This window comes from Salminus brasiliensis, chromosome 14, assembly GCF_030463535.1.
Source record: "Salminus brasiliensis chromosome 14, fSalBra1.hap2, whole genome shotgun sequence".
In the NCBI taxonomy this organism is placed as follows: domain Eukaryota; kingdom Metazoa; phylum Chordata; class Actinopteri; order Characiformes; family Bryconidae; genus Salminus; species Salminus brasiliensis.
Window position 1 is genome coordinate 27,057,471 of NC_132891.1, and position 20,076 is coordinate 27,077,546.

The following is a 20,076-nucleotide window of genomic DNA, read 5'->3' on the forward strand; positions in this document are numbered from 1 at the left end:
TGGGACTAGGGCTTTATAAGCTGAGGCGTATCAGTCTCTTGTTTCTGTGAATTAGCTCTGTTGCAACCTCTGTATCACAGCATTCTATGGTCTGCTCAAAAGGGGAAGTACATTGATTTCGATCTTTCATGTTTGGTCTGATTATTGTTGTTCACGTGATTGTCTGCTTAGTCACTTAGGTCCTGTATGGTTGTCACTGCTTCTAGCTTTCTTGTGTTATCTGTTGATTCGAAGCTGTGCTTGGTACCACAGGATTTAAGCACTGACATTTGTGATTAGGGATTTGTTAGACTGTGGTCAACTGAAAAGTCTCAGATTATTTTTTAGAAAGGTCTCAGACCTTTATTAGCTGTGCATGTAAGACCACCCATGAATATCTAGAGGCCTTCTGCAAGAAGAGTAAGACAAGGATTCCTGAGGATTTCTGCCACTAGACTTCTGAGGAGGAAGGTGGTCAAAAATCCTCAAGTGACTGTAAAAGACCTGCAGCAGGATTTGGTGGCAGCAGGCTGAAACTGAGGTTTCAGTTTGCATAGTAAGGTGCATACTAAGCACTGATTTTCTGTTTTGAGTTGTGATGAAAAAACATGTTTCTGGCATGAAGAAGAATGAAGTATACGCTGAAAAGAACATCCTGCCTAGAGTGAAGCTTGATGGAATCAAGTATCAGGAAATCCTAGGAGAAAATGTCATGCCTTCTGTGAGAAAGCTGAAGCTTGCAACAGGACAATGTTCCCAAAGCAGGCATAGCCTCAAAGCATACCTCAAAGTACAGCAAGACTTAGTTTGAGAAAGAAGTCCTGAAAGATTCTGGAAAATTGCCTGATTTGAACACTAGTGACCATTAGTTTGGTAGGATTTGAAGAATGTGGTTGTAGCATACAAACCCAACAATATTAGTGAACTGGATGCCATTGGCCATGAGGAATGAGATAACATTCCTTTGGAACACTGCAACAACTCTGTCTGAAAATGGTTGATTATATGTTTTATTGCCAACAGTTAAAGTTAATATATTTTGCTGATAAACCAAATTTGCTAATAAAACTGAATATTTTTTTGGCACAGTAAAAGAGGACATGGTGCCATAAAAGCCATATAAACCTCACCACCTGTGAAACATGGAGGTGGAAATATCATGGTTTGGAGCTACAGCAGGACCTAGCAAGACCTCCATTATAGAATCCACTGTGAACTTGGGGAAATACGAGACCAGTGATGTGGAGTGATCGTAATAAGAAACATCAAATTGAGATTATTCAGCCATATGGGAAAAACGGCTATTAAGGCAGAGTGTGTCCCAACTTTCTCCAAGAGGAATTAGTAATTGGTAAAATTTTATCATTTGGTTGTTAAATAAATACATACAACACCAGACAAAAGACTGATGAACACACATGATTGTGGATACACAGAAGCAGAAAAGGCACACCCGACAGAGATAAAGAAACTAGAAAAAGTAAAGCAAAAGTCATCTTAAACTGCTCTAATAAACATGACCAAGTGTTCTCCCATAGCCTTCCCAGTCACCAACACTGAATCCAATAGAACACATTTAGGATATGGTAGAATGTGAAAATTGCAGCTTTAATTCATTTAGATAAAATAAATGTTAGTAAATATACATAGCTGAACAGCAATAAATGACTGGTCCGACAGACCTGGACAGGGAGGCTGGCAATGTGGCGGAACTCTCCACGGGCCCCTTGCTTGGCAGGCAGAGTGAGGTAAAACTGAGAGCCATCCACTGAGAACCACGGCTCCTCCTGTTAAACAACTAAACATCAATATACCCTCCAGCAACCAATCAATGAGAACACATGCAGCTTTGATGTAATTCATTACCATCTCAGTTGGACACTGCATTTATAAATAAAAGAAGGGTGGTTGAAAATGGATTATTCTGTACATCTACCCCCTGAGAGAGGGGGGATGAAGGGTTATATAGAAAGAAACAATATAAAAAGAAACAATATAGAAAGAACGGCCTGTGAGAGAGATTGAAAGAGATCGAAACTACCTGCTGCTGATTCTGCAAAAAGTCCACAGCCATTTTGTGTTTCTGAAGGTATAAAATAGAAAAATGCATCACAGCTTATAAATAAAAATTGTATCTGGGTGCCAGACTACGGTGTATGTTATATAATAGACAAAATAGATTGCTGATCTTCAAAGACAACACTTTAAAACCTACCTAACTCACTCTCAAATATCTATAACATTAGCTATAGAATATGCAAATCACTTGTGACAGCGCTGATGGAAAACTTACAGTGAGCAATGTATTCAGACAGAGCTGAAGCCCTGGGGCTTCTCTGCACTGCAGAGTTTTGTGTTTAGGATGCCCTAACATACCTCGTTTTAATTAGCTGAACAGAGAAAACTAGTGCTGAAGCAGGAAACCTACAGGTCCCACAAGACTGGGACTGCTAGAGGCCTCAGACACACAGCCAAACACAAATTTACTGTTAGGGAGCGACCTTTAAATGTTAAGCTGGACTGCACTGAAATTGGGAGCTTTAAGTTAAGGCTAAGCGCTTTCCTCTGAACCTTTCATAGAGAGAGTAACATTTGGCTGAGCTTGCATCAGAGCAGCCCCAAATTCCCTCGTATGCCCTGTAGCATGTAGAATGAGACTGGAATCGATGGACACTTTACAGATGGACACCCAGTGTCCTGCAGTAGAGCAAAGTGATGACCTTCTCACCTCTGAGCAGGCTCCTGTTGTGGCCTCGCACACACACAAAACTGACTGATTCTGGAGGCGGTTTAACCAGCGCACGGCCAGGCGGGTGCTACTGACCCAGCTTACCATGGAAATATAGCTGTCTCTTCAGGGTGAGATAGAAACAGATTGAGAATAAAGGGACAATGAATAGAGGGATATGGAACATATTAAAGGCAATATTCAAAATAAATTGAAGATTTGAAGATTGAGATTACTGGGAAATGCAATGGAAGGCATAAAAAATATTGCACTAAAAAGAGCTATTAAAACAAATAAAGGATGAAAGTTAATAAAAGTTCAGAATAAATAATTAATCAAAAAATCCAAGACTTTGACTGCATATGCTTTTCAAGCTATAGTAAACTGCTTTAAAAAACCTTTAAATTATATACAGGGGTGTATATAGCAAGATAATTTTGCTTTTGATTGCAAAAACTATGTTTAAAACGGCTTTGACTATACTTTGACAACTGACTGACTTGCACTCTAAGAAAAAAGGGTTTTAAAAAGTAAAAAGTTTCTTCAACTTGATAATGGAACCCTTTTTGGTGCTACATTCAGTATCTCACAAAAGTCAAAGTCAGCTTTATTGTCAAAACTACAATATGTACAGGACATACATAGGATTGAAATTGCATTACTCTCAGACCCATGGTGCAACAATAAACATCAAACAATTAAAACATTAAATATTGGATATAACTTAAAGTAGTCAGTGTATAAAGTACTCCCCCAGGGCGATCCCGGGACATATAAGGACTTCCAGATTATTTGTGTTCATTTTGTGTTCATGTGTTTCACCTGGGACTGGGAGCATTTAAGTTTAGTTATTACTCCCCTATTTCCTAAGTGAGGCTTTGTAAACAAAACTACAACTAAAAGATCTCAGGTCATTAGGCCACATACAAGTATTTCTTACGTAAAAATAAAAGTGATTAGTGCCATGATCACTGGAGGTTGAAGGTGGTGAAGATGGTGATTCTTCTTGTGGTTCTTCCATCTTGAAATAAACTAACAAAGCTCTAGCATTAGTGTTCTCAATGCAGCAGCGGAGTGAAAGGAAGAACGGCAGTAAGCGTGGTCACAGCTTGATCGCTTGTTCTGCTCTATGTTGAGGCGGCTTCATCAAACACTGTGGTGGTGATAATGTGAGTGTGAAATGATTTGTACCATTTTTATAACTGTAAAGAGTAACGATGCAGCACATAAAAATATAAAAGAGTAAAAGTATTCAACTCATGTGATTGTAAAAGTGGAAGTAGGTCAAAAAAAATTATACTTCAGTAGAGTTTGGATACAGCATTTTACTACTTAAGTACAGTAGTGAAGTAGTTTTACTTCATTACTATACATCTCTGTATAGGAGTATAGATTAATGTTCTTCTGTAAATAACTCAACACACAACCATTATGTCTAAAAAGCTGGCAACACAAGTGAGCGTCCCTCCCTGGTGTCATGTGACTCGTTAGAGTTACAAGGTTCCATCTGTGCATTCTCTCATACTAGCCACTGGATATTTTACATGGCACCTCATGGCAAGGAACTCTCTGAGGATGTGAGAAATATAATTGTTACTCTCCACAAAGATGGCACAAGCTATAAGAAGAATGCTTACACCCTGAAACTGAGCGACATCAGTAGTAGAGTAGTAGGAGGAGCGCAGGGTGATGTCATCATGTAGGAGTGACAAGATTAAGGCAGTGCTAGATAATGGTGTTCACACATGATATTGATACTATTGTCACAAATTGGACATGTTCACTGTGAGGTGTCAGTGAGGTGTCACTGTGTCCATTGTGTTGCCAGCTATTTAGACATAATTGCTGTATGTTAAGCAATTATGTATGTATATATGAGTAATATATGACTATTCATATATATATATATATATATATACAGTCATGCCCGAAAGTATTCATACCCCTGGCAAAGTTTGACTTAAATTTACTTTTATTTAACCAGAAGTTATATTTTTGCCTTGAAACGACACAGGCATCTCCCAGGAGATAACACGATGATGTACAAGAGGCATCATTGTGGGAAAAAGTATTTCTCAGCTTTTATACACATTTGAACAAAAAGTGGCATGTCCAAAATTATTCATACCCTTTGAAAACTGTCACAGTATATGGGAAAATCCAAAGTTCTATACCATTCCAAATAGTCCAAGCTGTTTTAAAGCATCCTAATTACCCTGATTCATTGGGAACAGCTGTTTTAATCAACTCAACAGGAGAAAAACAGCAGCTCTCTGCAGTTGGTTTGTGGACAGTCATGGCTAAGACAAAGGAGCTCACTAAGGACCTGCGGCTGTGCATTGTGGCCGCTCACAAGTCAGGAAAGGGCTATAAAGCCATATCAAAATGTTTTCAAGTTCCAGTGGCTACAGTGCAAAGTATTATTAAAAAATACAAGAAGTTCCGCACTGTGGAAAATCTCAGAAGATGTGGTCGGAAGCCAAAAGTGACACCTGTGCTGGCCAGGAGAATAGTGAGAGAGGTGAAGAAAAATCCAAGGATCACCACCAAGGCCATCCTGGTGAATCTGGACTCTGCTGGTGGCGACATCTCAAGGCAGACAGTTCAACGGACACTGCACACTGCTGGGTTCCACGGACGCAGGCCAAGGAGGACACCACTTCTCCAGAAAAGGCACACAAAAGCCCGCTTGACCTTTGCAAATGCTCATCTGGACAAAGAAGAAGACTTCTGGTGTTCTGTTTTATGGTCAGATGAAACAAAAATTGAATTGTTTGGCCACAATGATGTGTGCACCATTTGGCGTGAAAAAGGAGAAGCCTTCAACCCTAAGAACACCATCCCCACTGTCAAACATGGTGGTGGGAACCTAATGTTTTGGGGGTGTTTTTCAGCCAATGGACCAGGGAACTTGATCGCAGTAATTGGCACCATGAAAAAAGAGCAATACATCAAGATTCTCAACAACAACATCAGGCAGTCTGCAGAGAAACTTGGCCTTGGGAACCGGTGGACATTTCAGCACGACAACAACCCAAAACACACAGCCAAAGTGGTGAAGAAATGGTTAGCAGACAAAAACATTAATGTTTTGCAGTGGCCCAGCCAGAGTCCTGACTTGAATCCAATTGAGAATCTGTGGAGGGAGCTAAAGATCAGGGTGATGGCAAGGAGACCCTCGAACCTCAAAGAGTTGGAGCTCATCACTAAAGATGAATGGGCAAAAATACCAGTGGAGACATGCAAAAAGCTGGTCAGCAATTACAGGAAGCGTTTGATTGCTGTAATAGCCAATAAAGGCTTTTCTATTAATTATTGAGAAGGGTATGAATAATTTTGGACATGCCACTTTTTGTTCAAATGTGTATAAAAGCTGAGAAATATTTTTTCCCACAATGATGCCTCTTGTACATCATCGTGTTATCTCCTGGGAGATGCCTGTGTCATTTCCAGGCAAAAATATAATTTCTGGTTAAATAAAAGTAAATTTAAGTCAAACTTTGACAGGGGTATGAATACTTTCGGGCATGACTGTATATATATATATATATATATATATAGTTATATCCAAGTTTCACTTTAACAGTGTTGTCCCATGAACAGATATAATAAAAAAATGCAGAACTGTAAGGGGTGTATTAACTTTTGCGAGATACTGTAGAACCATTTTATTAAAATACTTTATACAAAACCAGCTACAAAATGTTTTCCACCCATGTCAATAACCTTTTAACAAGGAAAAGTATTTTTTTTAGCTGTCAGGGTTATACTGTAAATAGAACCACTGCCTTCAGTAAAGAACACCCGAAGAGCATGTTTGTGAGTGTACTACATGTATTACAGATTCATATTACATATGATGTCCTTTACTTAAATGCAAAGTCATACAGATTCTTGTACCTGCTGCTCTGTGAGTCAGGTGGAATCATTTCCAAAGTATGGGCAGGTCCGTAAAGGTTCACCACAAACAGGCTTACTAAAGGTATACTTGATCCAGCCTGTCCACAACAACACACACATCAGTAGCATTCAAAAATCAATAATCTAACTTCCAAATTTAAGTTTGTGCCGCTTATCTTTAATTGGTTCAATTTGATTTTGTTTAGGATTTGCTTAGAAGCATTGATGGAATTGATACAGAAGTTGATCATAAAGGCATAACAAGGCTTTGAAAATGCACAGGGATATCTTCCTCTTACTTTAGGGTATGGGTAGAGCACATTTGAGGGATATATCCCACCAAGGAAGTGTGGTATTTCCATTATGGGTGTGTCAGAGTTGTTGATTTTAAGGTATGCCAGACGAGCGCCGTCTCTGGACCACCAGTGGGCTGGATATTTTAGCAGAATCTCCTCTGTAAGAAAAATAGTTGAAAGGCAAATAAATCCAACAACACTTGGTGACAGATGGGAGAAACTTCCAGAAGGTTAACCATCACTGCAGCACTCCGTCATCTGGGCTAAATAGCAAAGTGGCCTCTCTCCCTGAAACATGAAAGCCTGCCTAGAGTTTGCGAAAAAAAAAACTAAAGGAGGTACCACAGGGATTTTACACCTAATGAAAAGACATCATATTGGGCCATATTTTGCAAAAAAAAAACAAAAACAAAATAAAAAAACAAACAAAAAACACCTGTCTCTGGCTGTGAAAAACAAGATTCTCTGAAGGAAATAAGGCACTGCTCAACACCTCCCTAATATTATCCCAACAGTGAAGCATGGGGGTGGCAGTATCATGCTGCAGGGGTGTTTTTTAGCAGCTGAGATTGGTCAGTAAAAAGTATTTAGATAAACCTGATCTAGAGTGCTCAGGACCTCAGACTGGGTCGAAGATTCACCTTTCAACAAATGACCCTAAGATAAGATAAGATAGTCCTTTATTAGTCCTGCAGTGGGGAAATTCCCATAAGTACATAGCCAAGACAACACAGGCTTTCTCAGGCTCTGTCAGGGTTCAAGTGAGGGCTCAGGCTAAGCCTCTTAAGGACATTCACAGAGTTGTCCCTAAGCCACTCCCATGTTGTATTGGCAAGGCCGAAAATCCCAATATCTAAGTGTGCAAACCTTGTGGCATCGTACCCAACAAGACTGGAGGCTGTAATCGCTGCCAAAGGTGCTTCAACTAAGTGTCATAGTAAAAGGTCTAAATAATTATGTCCATGCAAAATTTTTGTTTTTCATTATGACGTATAGAGTGCAACCTGATGGGACATATTTTTATATTTTATATATTTTTGCACAAGGCCAACATAACAAAATGTAAAAAAAAAAAAGTAAAAGATAAGAAGACTTTTCAAATGCATTGTATTTAATGTATAATATTACACTGGGTGGACATTCACATAACATTCTGCAAACCTGCTGCAGGTGGACAACTCCATATTAATGCCTGTGGATTAAGGATCGATTGTCATAAAAGTGACTGTAGGTGTAATGTTCAGGTGACCCAACACTTCTTAAATGAGACAACAAAATGGACTAGGCAACAAAATGGACGAACTTTCACTTCTGAACCGGACCAACAAGGACTTTTCTCTCTCTGCGGCGCTGTGCTTCACTGAGATCTTGCTCACCGAGGCCGTCCTGGACAGCGCGCTCCAGCTCGCCGGCTTTCATCTCCACAGAGCGGACCGCAGCTGGTGTACAGACGTCACTGTGTTCATGAAAACATGCAGTCCTGATCTGGAGTCTGTGTTTATACACTGTAAACCTTTTTACTGCCCGCGGGGATTTTCCTCTGTGGTGCTCGTCGGAGTTTATATCCCACCAAGCGTGTGCGTGGGGCACAGACCAGACCAGATCACCAGCGCGGAGCACAAACACAGAGTCTGTTTTCATCATTCTTGGGGACTTCAACAGAGCGAAACTTACCAGTGAGCTGCCCAAATACAGACAGCATGTTACCTGCCCCACCAGGGAGAGTAATATCCTAGACCACTGCTATACTGTATTAAAGGGTGCATATAGCTCTGTTCCCCGAGCTGCTCTGGGGCTATCTGACCACTCTATCGTCCATCTTCTCCCAACCTACAGACAGAAGCTCAAGTGGGCCAAGCCTGAGGTTAGTACTGTGAAGAAGTGGACCAGTGAGGCTAAAGAGAGGCTTCAAGACTGTATGGAGTTAACAGACTGGTGTGTGTTTAAGGACTCTACAAGCGGCCTGGATGAATATACTGATACAGTGACGTCCTACATCAGCTTCTGTGAGGACATCTGTGTTGCGACCAGGACTTGCATTAGATATAATAATGACAAGCCCTGATTTAACGCCAAACTGAAGCACCTGCGACAGTCCAAGGAGAACGCATTTAGGAGTGGGGACCGTGCGCTCTACAACAAGGCTAGGAACACACTGAACAGAGAGATCAGAGCTGCAAAGCTACTCCACCAAGCTGAGCAGACTGATGTCCACAAACGAGCCTTCAGCCGTCTGGAAATGTCTACACAACCTCTCAGGCTACAAACGACCACCCCACCAGACAATGGGGAGCCAGCTGACGACCTAAACACCTTCTACTGTAGGTTTGAAAAGCCCAGCTCCACTCAACAACACAACACCACTTCACACCCTTCTGACTCTCAGCCACCCATACAGCCCACCTTGAAGATCTGTGAAGCAGACGTGCACCGACTCTTCAAAAAACAAAGAGTGAGGAAGGCACCAGGTCCAGACAGAGTGTCACCCTCCTGCCTGAGGAACTGTGCAGACCAGCTTGCTCCTGTCTTCACCAAGATCTTCAATAAATCACTGGAGCAGTGTGTCGTACTGGCGTGCTTCAAGCGCTCCACAATAATTCCCATCCCCAAAAAGCCAATCATTTCAGGATTGAATGACCTGTCCCACTGACCTCTGTGGTCATGAAATCCTTCGAGAGGCTGGTTCTCACCCACCTGAAGGAGATCACCAACTCCCAACTAGACCCCCTGCAGTTTGCGTATAGGGCCAACAGGTCTGTGTACGATGCAGTGAACATGGGACTTCACCACATCCTCCAGCACCTCGACCAAGTACATATGCAAGAGTTCTGTTCTTGGACTTCAGCTCTGCCTTCAACACAATCATCCCCGGACATTTACACACCAAACTGACCCACCTCAGTGTGCCAGCCTCCACCTGCCAGTGGATCACAAACTTCCTCACTGGCAGAGAGCAGCAGGTGAGGCTGGGAAAGATCACCTCAGGAACCAGGACCATCAGCACAGGAGCTCAGGCTGTGTTCTCTCCCCGCTGCTCTTCTCACTCTACACAAATGAGTGTACCTCCACAGACCCCTCAGTCAAAATCCTGAAGTTCGCAGATGACAGTCATCGGTCTTATCCGGGACAGTGACGAGTCTGCCTACAGACGGGTTGTGGAGCAGGTGGTCTTCTGGAGCAATCACAACAACCTGGAGCTGAACACAGCCAAGACAGTGGAGATGAGAGTGGACTTCAGGAGAAGTCCTCCAACCCTTCCAGCACTCACCGTCCTCAACAGTATTGTAACGGCTATGGATTCCTACAAATTTCTGGGCACAATAATCTCCAAGGACTTGAAATGGGACTGCAACATCAGCACCATCATCAAGAGAGCTAAGCAGAGGTTGTACTTCCTGCGTCAGCTGAGGAAGTTCAACCTGCCCAAAGAGCTGATGGTGCAGTTTCTACACCGCCACCATAGAATCTGTCATCACCGCATCCATCACAGTGTGGGGCAGCTCAGCCACCAAACATGACACCCACAGACTGCAGCGCATCATCAGGTCTGCAGAGAGAACCATCGGTGTGAAGTTACCCTCCCTACCGGACCTGCACACGGCCAGAACCAGAAAGCGTGTAGAGAACATTGTCCATGATCTGTCACACCCTGGACATCACCTGTTCCAGTATCTTCCCTCAGGTCGGCATTTCAGCCAGTTGAGAATCAAGACCTCCAGACTACAGAGAAGCTTCTTCCCACACGCCATCACACTCATGAACAGCTAAACATTACAACACTACATTCTGAATACAGTCTATTACATTCACACATCCTATCCAGATGTTCTCTCACTCTTCTTTCTCTGTACTGCACTTTTATTTATCTGATAGTGTCTCAGAACAATCTGTACTACCGTCTCAACCAGTGACTTCTCTGTTTTCTACATATTTATATCTATTTAATCCAGTCTGCACTGTTCTTTACTGCTGCACTTAGCACTTTACTTTAAATATACAACTCAGCACATGTTAAGTTTACAGGTGTGTCTGTGCGTGTATGTCACTTTGTGTGTGTGTGTGTGTGTGTGTGTAGGAAGGGTGAGTTTGTTACTTCTGTAATGTCAGTTATCGTGCACTGTGAGCTACTGTAGCCAAAAACAAATTCCTTGTATGTGTAAGCATACTTGGCCAATAAAGTCTGATTCTGATTCTGATGAGGTTTTATCTATTGGGTTTCTTTTTGCGGTCTTGATTTCTCTCAAGGTTTCTTCATCCAGCTTTGGGTTTTTCTTTGCCACTGTCAACCTTTGTTTACTTGGGGTTTTGTTTGGGGTTTCATTTGGGGTTTTGTTTGGGGTTTTATTTGATTTGTTGGATCACTATTATATTTATGGTGATAGAAGTGTCTTACCCTCGTAGGTCCAGTCGGTCAGTCCGTTCACCACCAGTTCATTCTTTCCTGTGGTTGTGAGGCGCATGGCTGGGCTGGACACATCAGCCTGATAGTAGATGTCATTTTTAAACACATACACCTGGCACAACAGAGAGACAATAAATTACATTAATGCTAACAGATGGCTTACATTATCTGAATGCTGAACACAGTCCAGAAACGGGAAGTATACTGAAAATTGTATATTAAAACAATATGACACATAAGCCTATGTACCGTGAGACTGCCTTGTAGGTGTGAACGTCAGTAACTCAACATAGATCCCGTCTGGCTGCATTAATTTAGACAAAGAGAATATGAAGAAAACTCACCAACTGGTTCCCCTGAGGCCCCCATGCTGCATACTGCAGAACAGATGCTTCAAAACTTGTAGGGATGAGGTCTAGCAGCTCCCTATAAACAAATCATATACACACACTGAGGAGACTTTCAAAATGTCTGAAAAACTGCTTGAGAGAATTAGTAAAAACAGCAAGATGCAAAAGATCATACCAAACAAAACAAACAATACCAACCATACAAACCGAGGGGTTCAGATCATGCAATGGAACTCCATTTTAAAGTTTAGTGATTTGTGAAGTACCAAAGGATAAGCAAACAAACTTCAACGCATTCTATAATGTTTTTCATAACTTTTTTATATACTGTAGCATTGACCCTTCATTAACAAAAACAATAACAGAAGCAAATGCCCTTTCTGAATTAATTATTTTGAGCTCATGTCTATGCTGTAGAGGGATGCCTGGTGGCTGAATATGAACACAACGTTGAAGAGGGACCAGACTGACTCATGGGTCTGTTTAGTAATACACATGCCCTTGCCCAGTGCAGCACATGCAGTGCCCTGCCTCTACCTACCCGGTGGCCACAGTGTAGAAAGCATATGAAGCAGTGAAGGACTGTGAGAATACCTGAAAGGGGGCAGAGCACATTGTGGATCCCTAAGTGCACACACACACTGTTCATTACTTCATACATCCCATTCATGCCCCACCCACAATTACATTGTTTTCTAGTAAGTAATGTGAGGCTTTCTAATACCTAATTGATCTAGTGAGAAACTGTTACACACAATACAATTTTGGTCAAGATTTTAAATATGGAATGTACAATTGTTATGTGGTTGCAATCCTGTGGAGGAGAAATCTGTGTCACCAAAATGCAAGAAAATGCAGAAGTGTTGAAGAGAGTGACGGAGGCCCCTAGGGAGGCAAAGAAAGCCTTCCAAAGCTGCCTAGCAATCTGGGAGCCCCTGTCAGAAGCCAGGTCTGTGGGTAGAACATGTAAAATGATCTGGGCTGTCTCTCTGGCCGAGAGAGGTTTGGGCAGGCTGATGAATCTATCATCTAGAAGCAATCTAGAGAATCTCTCCACTACAACCAATATCACTGACTGACCCCTGGACATGGGCAGGCCTGTGATAAAGTCCAGAGACAGGTGTGACCATGGGCAATGTGGAATGGGTAATGGGTGAAGCAGTCTAGAGGGCCTAGTCCTGGAGTCTTTCTTGGTGCCTGGGCAGTACAAGAGGGTAAAATCAAACCAGCTGAAGAATAAGGCCCAGTGGGCATGACAAGGGTCCCTGGATGTAGGCTAGGTTTTTGTTCCATCCAGACCAGGAATAGATGCTTGGCCCCCTCCATCCAGTGCCTCCATTCCTCGAGAGCCATCTTGACTGCAAGCAGCTCTCGATCTGGTGGATTTAGGATCTGGCGTACATGGACGATATGCTCCTTCAAGGTCTTACTGAAGATGAGGATATTGTCCAAGTACACAAAAGTGTAGAGGCTGAGTGCCTCCCGAAAGACCTCATGATTGCTGAAAGATGCATTCATCAACCCGAACATTATCACTAAATACTCATAGTGGCCAGTAAGGGTCTTCCGTTCACAATGTAAGCACTGCAAAGATCCAATATTGAAAAGATGAATGCCTCTTGCAGCACCTCAAATGCCAAAGCCATGAGTGGTAAAGGATAGCGACCTTTGATTGTGATTTTATTTAGACCCCTGTAGTTAATGCAGGGTCGCAGGCCCCCATCCTTTTTGCCTACGAAGAAAAACCCTGCACCGGCGGGAGATGAGGATGGTCTGATAAAGCTTTGGGTCATGGCTTTCTGGATGTATTTTTCTCTGGTCCAGACCCACTAGGGCAGGAGGTGCCAGGCAGCAAGTCAATAGTACAATCAAAAGACCGGTGGGGAAGTAACACCTAAGTTTTTCGTTTACTAAAAATGGTTGTGTTAGGCAGGAACCTTGCTCAAATCAACTGGCTCCTGGGGGGAAATGCCTTCCCAGACAGGAGCCTCAACAATGCAGTCTCCAGTGATGGATGGATTTAGAGAGCGAGTCAATTTGGGGATTGTGCCGAACTAACCAGGGGAACACCAGGCTTACTGACAAATAGGGGGTCTGGGTTAAGAAAAAAACAAGTATAAAACAAAGGGATAAGAAATATGAAGTGCAGCAATTAAGGGCAAAACAGAACCAAAATGTGGCAAATAAGACAGCAAACAAAACAAACCTGGGACTGGGAGGAGCAGGGAGCTGAGCGTGAACAAAAGAACAAAACCAGGGGAGAACCAAGGTAGGGGATAGAACTTAAAGCCACAAGCCGTGCTTGGGCAACCGGGAGTAAAAAAAACCTAAGGACAGAGCCGAGCTCTGTGTACAAACAGAGCTCTGTGTAGCCAAGCTCTGTGTAGCTGGGGAACCAGACGCTAGACCAGAAAGCAAGGCCGACCTAACCTGAATATGCAGAGTACTGCCTAGAACTTGGGTCACCTTGGAACCTGAGCAGGAAGCGAATGTACCTTGCTTGCCTTTAGAACAAGACTATGATATCGTAAACACACAGGGGTAGCTGGAGAGCCAGCTGCCAGACTAGAAGGCAAGGCTGACCTAACCTGAACATGCAGAGTACTGCCTAGAACGTAGGTCGCCTTGGAACCTGAGCAGGAAGCAAACGTACCTCGCTTGCCTCTCGAGTCGGACAGAGAATCTCTCCGAAACATGGACTGCAAAACTAGAGCTGACCTGAACACACCGGTAACGCGTGAGGAGTCCCCAAGAGTCACAGGGATTCCAGTAAAGTCAATTCACGGCAGTTAACAAAGGGGATAACACTCCTTAAGTACTCCCAGTCCCAGATGAAACACATGAACAGACAATGAACTGTGAAAGAACCCAACTGAACATGAATCAACACAAATGAACAGAAACAAACAGGAAGTTCTTATATGGGCTTGTGGGCAGCAGCCTTAACGAGGGACTTAACAGTCTTGTGGCATCGCAGGAAGGTCTGAAAGCATTGGTCGGCTATGGTCCAGACCTCCCAGGGGGCCGGTTGTGGTCGGTACCCCAGGTAGCCACGATACGGGGTGCCGTAGGCATTGAAGCAGACGCAGCGAGCGCTGCTGGCACTGGAGCAGATGTGGCGGGCACCGCTGGCACTAGAACAGACTCGGTAGGCGCTGCTGGCACTGGAATGGACACAGCGGGCACCACTGGCACTGGAGCAGATGCGGCGGGCACCGCCTTCGCAAGAACAGAGGCAGCTGGCACTGCTTGCCTGGTAGTAGGTGCAAATGCCACTGCCTGGACACGAACAGGGGTGGGCGGGGCCGCAGAGACAGAAACACAGGCGGGCTGGGCCGCGGAGACAGAAACAGAGGCAGGCAGGGCCAATGAGACAGAAACAGAGGTGGGTGGGGCCACCGAGACAGGAACAGGGATCATCCAGCTCAAGGGACTCGTCTCAGCACACCAACTCCCAATGCAGACGGGGGAACAGGGCCTCCAGAATGGTTTGGTTCCACCCACTCCCCGCGGCCAGAATACGGGACTCTAGCACATAGTGAGCGGCCAAACCATTGCCCTGTTCCAACCGCAGCAGTAGGTCACCCTTCGTGAGCCCCTCTCGGGGATGCTGAAACACTGCTTTGAAGTGTCCCTGTAAGGGGTAGTTCTAGGGCAAGGCCTCCTCCTGCCACCAGGGGAAAGGCCCAGAGTCACGACAGCCAGTAATTGAGCCCAATTCACTACACCTGGGCAGTAGGCTATTTAAGCACACAGATCCAGTTGCCCCACTGCTGGATCTTTTGACTCTGGTCGAGTGTATGTGCCAGTCAGTTTCTCGAGCTGAAGGCTCTTCATGTGTTTCTCCCGAGTCTGTTTCCCTGTATCTGTGCAGTGTGTGTGTCTCTGTGTGTGTGCGCGTGTTAGCACACATACACTCGGTTAGCAGAGGAATGCAGGAGTGTCCATCTTCCCTGGTGTGTTTGTGTCTGCGTGTTAGCACACATACACTCGGTTAGCAGAGGAAGTGTCTGTCTTCCCCGAAAATTCCCAGTTCTCTCGTTTCTTTTGGGAGATCCATTTGCCCTTAGTTCCATTTTTCCTCGAGTTTAAAGAGGCAGCCAGCGTTCTCTCCTGGCGTCCTTTGTTTGTGTCCCGCATTTATTTCGCATTAGATGCGATGTGTTCTTTGTTAACTAAAACCACCCCTTTTACGTTTCAGTTGTTGGCTGCTTTCATAACTGCCACTTTGGGGAAACGGCAGAGTGGCAGTCTCGCGGCGTGGTGGCCTGGGTTCGAGTACCGGGTGGATTTATTTCTCATTTCCGTTTTGCCTGCTCTAAGATTAAGGACTCTGCACTTGGGGCCATTGGTCACGTGAGCGTGGTAGCTCACTCAGTAGCGCGCCGGCCCACCAACATGGCGGCCTGGGTTCAAACCCTGCACATTATAGAAAGATCCAGCCGAAACATAGACCCAGCGGAGCAATTTAGTCTAGAGCAGGCAAAGAACGCTCTAGCTAGTCAGGGGGCGACTGTAGGGAGGCATGAGCAGGCCCTGCAGTGGATTATTTTTCAGCTGCAGGGTCTGACAACTCTAGTAGCCCAACTCACTAGCCAGCAAACTCCTGAACCTCACCAGGAGGAGGCTGCGACTGCCCAAGCAGCCGTGGTGCCTCGAGCTGGTCCGTGGAGACAAGACGGCGTCCCGCCTCCTGCACCAGCGTCAGGAATAAAGAATTCTGCACGCTATCGGCGGAGAGTGGATGGAATGCCAGCACTCTCACCTCAGCTTTCCACCATGGTCTCAGTGAGGATCTCAAGGATGAGCTGGCCTACCGTGACCCTCCCACCTCCCTCATTGAGTTGGCCCAACGGGTTGATGACCGTCTCGAGGAGAGGTGAAGGGCGCGGAGTGCCAAAGCCTCTCGTGGCCCACCTGCTGTCTCAGGCTCTTTTAGGGGGTTAGAAGAGTCTCCCGACAGTGGTGTCCAGCCCATGCAGTTACATTTACATTTACGGCATTTAGCTGATGCTCTTATCCAGAGCAACTTACAAGGTTACTCGTATTACAAAGGTGGGCCAATGTAGTGTTAGGAGTCTTGCCCAAGGACTCTTATTGGTGTAGCGCAGCATAGTCACCGACTTGCAGTTGGTTCTGGTTTTCCCTGGCTCCAGCGGCATAACCCCCATGTAGACTGGCTATCTCGGTCTGTATTGGCATGGGGCAAGCTTGTCAGTCCTCTTGCCTCAAGGCCCCTAGGGCTACTGTGGGTACCGACACCATTCCTGAAGGTTTTGACTCCTCACAAGTACCAAAAGAGTACTGTCCGTCCACTTCCCCAGCTGGAGCCGGCTTCTTCTTTGTGGGGAAGAAGGATGGGGGTTTGAGACCCTGTATTGACTACAGGGGTCTCAACAAAATAACTGTTAAGGACCGCTACCCATTGCCACTCATGACCTCAGCCTTTAAGGGAATGCAGCAGGCCTCCATCTTCACCAAGCTGGACCTGCGCAGTGCCTACAACTTGGTCAGGATCAAAGAGGGTGATGAGTGGAAGACGACGTTCATCACCCCGTCTGGGCACAACGAGTACCTTGTCATGCCATTCGGATTGATGAATGCACCCGCCGTCTTCCAGCACTACATTATTGGGGTCCTACGGGAGGCGTTGGACAGGTACGTGTTCGTCTATTTAGATGATATCCTCATCTATTGTATCTATTGTATCCGTGGACGAACACGTCACCCGCGTCCGCCGGGTTCTCCAGTTGCACCTGGAGAACCACCTGTTTGTGAAATTTGAGAAATCCCGTTTCCATGCGTAGACAAACTCCTTTCTGGGCTTTGTTGTGTCCCACAACACCCTGTGCATGGACCCGGCCAAAATCAAGGCCGTGGAAAACTGGCCACGTCCAACCTCTTTGCGCCTAGTCCAACGCTTCCTGGGTTTCGCCAATTTCTTCCGGCGGTTTGTGAGGAATTTTGGCATTGACAAGAAAAAACATCAGGAAGGTCCGTCTGGTCCACGGAAGCCCAGGAGGCATTCGACACGCTAAGGCGCATGTTGACCACGGCCTCGGTTCTCCAATTGCCTAACCCAGAACTTCTGTTCCTTGTAGAGGTGGATGCCTCTGAGGTAGGCATGGGTGCTGTCCTCTCCCAGTGGTCTGGCCCTGGCCAGAAGCTGCACCCCTATGCCTACTTCTCCCACCACTTCACCCCTGCAGAACAAAACTACAATGTGGGTGACTGTGAACTACTGGCAGTAAAGCTGGCGCTAGAGGAGTGGAGACACTGGCTTGAGGGAGCAAAACATCCCTTTCTGGTCTGGACAGACCACAAGAACTTCTACATCCAGCAGGCCAAACACCTTAATCCGCACCAGGCCAGGTGGGGATTGTTCTTCACTCGGTTTGATTTCATATTGTCGTTCCGACCGGGTTTGAAGAACACCAAGCCCGATGCTCTCTCTCGCCAGTGGGAGCCCCCTGCTCTATCAAACACACCCACAACTATAGTCCCCAAAACCCGGATTGTGACGCCCATCCGATGGGGACTACAGGACGCAATCAAGCGCGCTCATCTTACTGAGCCAGATCCAGGTGGTGGCCCCCCGGATCGGCTTACGTATCCGGGCCTGTAAGGGAACGGGTGCTTAAGTGGGGCCATGCCTCCTCCCAGGCAGCACACCCAGGGACTACATGCACGCTTGAGCTTCTACGGCGGCGATTCTGGTGGCCCCGCATGGAAGGAGACGTGCAAGCTCATGTAGCCTCGTGTTTGGTGTGCTCCCAATGCAAAGACCCCAGAACCAGGCCCACTGGTCTACTACTTCCGTTGGCCATTCCCTTGTGTCCTTGGTCCCACCTGTCCCTTGACTTTATCACAGGGTTTAACACTGTGATTCTAGTCATTGTGGACCGGTTCTCCAAAGCTGGATGCTTTGTGGCTCTCTGAAAGCTGCCATCTGCTAAGGAGAGGGCCGAGCTACTACTCAACCAGGTGGTCAGGGTTCACGGACTCCCCTCAGACATCGTGTTGGACGGTGGGCCTCAATTCACCAGCCGGTTCTGGGGTGCCTTTTGACGACTGTTGGGTGCAGAGGCCAGCCTCTCGTCTGGCTTTCACCCCCAGTCTAATGGCCAGACAGAGAGGGCCAATCAAGACCTGGAGCGCACCCTCCGCTGTATGCACATAACACCCTCTGGCACTCTTCCCTGAGAATGTCCCCATTTGAATGCCAGTAGATATGCTCCGCCCATGTTCCCCGGACAGGAGACGGGGACGGGGGTCCGGTCGGCTGAACTACTGGTCAGGCGATGCTGTAGGACCTGGCAGGAGGCCCGCAAGTCCCTCCTGTCTGCGCCACCTCCATAGAAACGCTACGCTGACAGGAGACGGTTGCCGGCTCCTACCTATCGCCCTGGGCAACGGGTTTGGCTTTCAGCCAAGGATCTGCCCTTACGTGGTGCCCACGAGTGGGCAGGAGTGTCTGCCTTCCCCGAAGCTTCTCAGTTCTCTTGTTTCTTTTGGGAGATCCTTATGTACTTAGTTCCATTTTTCCTCGAGTTTAAAGAGGCAGCCAGCGTTCTCTCCTGGCATCCTTTGTTTTTTTTCTGCCTTTATGTAATTTGTTAACTAAAACCACCCCTTTTACGTTTCAGTTGTTGGCTGCTTTCATAACATAGCGTCGGTTATACGACGCAATGGCCTGGGTTCGAGTCCCGGGTGGATTTCTTTCTCATTTCCGTTTTGCCTGCTCTAAGATTAAGCACTTGGGGCCATTGGTCACGTGATCGTGGTAGCTCACTCAGTAGCACGCTGGCCCACCAACACGGCGGCCTGGGTTCAAACCTACAGCGTAGGTGAGCACCACATTACAGTATCCGGTACTCCGAGAAGCGCTTCTCATGAAGCTCCTCCCGAGTGGCAGTGGCCTAATCCAGAGCTTTGCCTGCGAGACCAGTAAGGCGATCTTCGCCTGGTCAGTGCCGGCTGGTTGATTACAGAGATAAACCGAGCACTGAAACAAGAAACAAGAATGAGAGAATTAAACTTGAAAGCTGAGTGAAGCTCAACATGAAAAGGTATATATTCTTACAAATGCTCAATGCATTATCAAATCATATCACGTTTGTCACATCACATCAACACAGGTGTAAAAGTGAGTAAAAAATGGTTATCAACACTCTGATCTCTGCCTAATAATAAATCACTTAATTGTAAGAAAAATGGGTGTCCATGACCCACAGAATATAGAACAGGTAAACTTGTACCACCATTTATCAATGCAATAATCAATAATGGCCTTGAAATTGACAGGTACATTTTATTGTATGCTTTGGTGTAGTGTGTGTGTGTATCTGTTATAGGTAAAACTGCAACTAACTAACTATAGCATAGCAAAAATGGTTGTTTTAATGAGGTGCTAAAAGCCAC

The 20,076-nt window shown here is 45.6% G+C and overlaps 1 protein-coding gene across 1 annotated transcript in view; it reads right to left on the reverse strand.

Annotated features, from left to right (window-relative positions):
• LOC140577215 (inactive dipeptidyl peptidase 10) overlaps window positions 1-20,076 on the reverse strand; it is a 65,454-nt gene that overhangs the window by 14,636 nt on the left and 30,742 nt on the right. The window contains exons 6-13 of the mRNA XM_072697079.1: window positions 12,197-12,249; window positions 11,650-11,731; window positions 11,297-11,417; window positions 6,907-7,061; window positions 6,608-6,705; window positions 2,708-2,831; window positions 2,021-2,062; window positions 1,662-1,766 (exon numbers count right to left, since the gene is read on the reverse strand). Coding sequence (XP_072553180.1) covers window positions 1,662-1,766; window positions 2,021-2,062; window positions 2,708-2,831; window positions 6,608-6,705; window positions 6,907-7,061; window positions 11,297-11,417; window positions 11,650-11,731; window positions 12,197-12,249 — 780 coding nt within the window. The remainder of the gene's footprint in view (window positions 1-1,661; window positions 1,767-2,020; window positions 2,063-2,707; window positions 2,832-6,607; window positions 6,706-6,906; window positions 7,062-11,296; window positions 11,418-11,649; window positions 11,732-12,196; window positions 12,250-20,076) is intronic.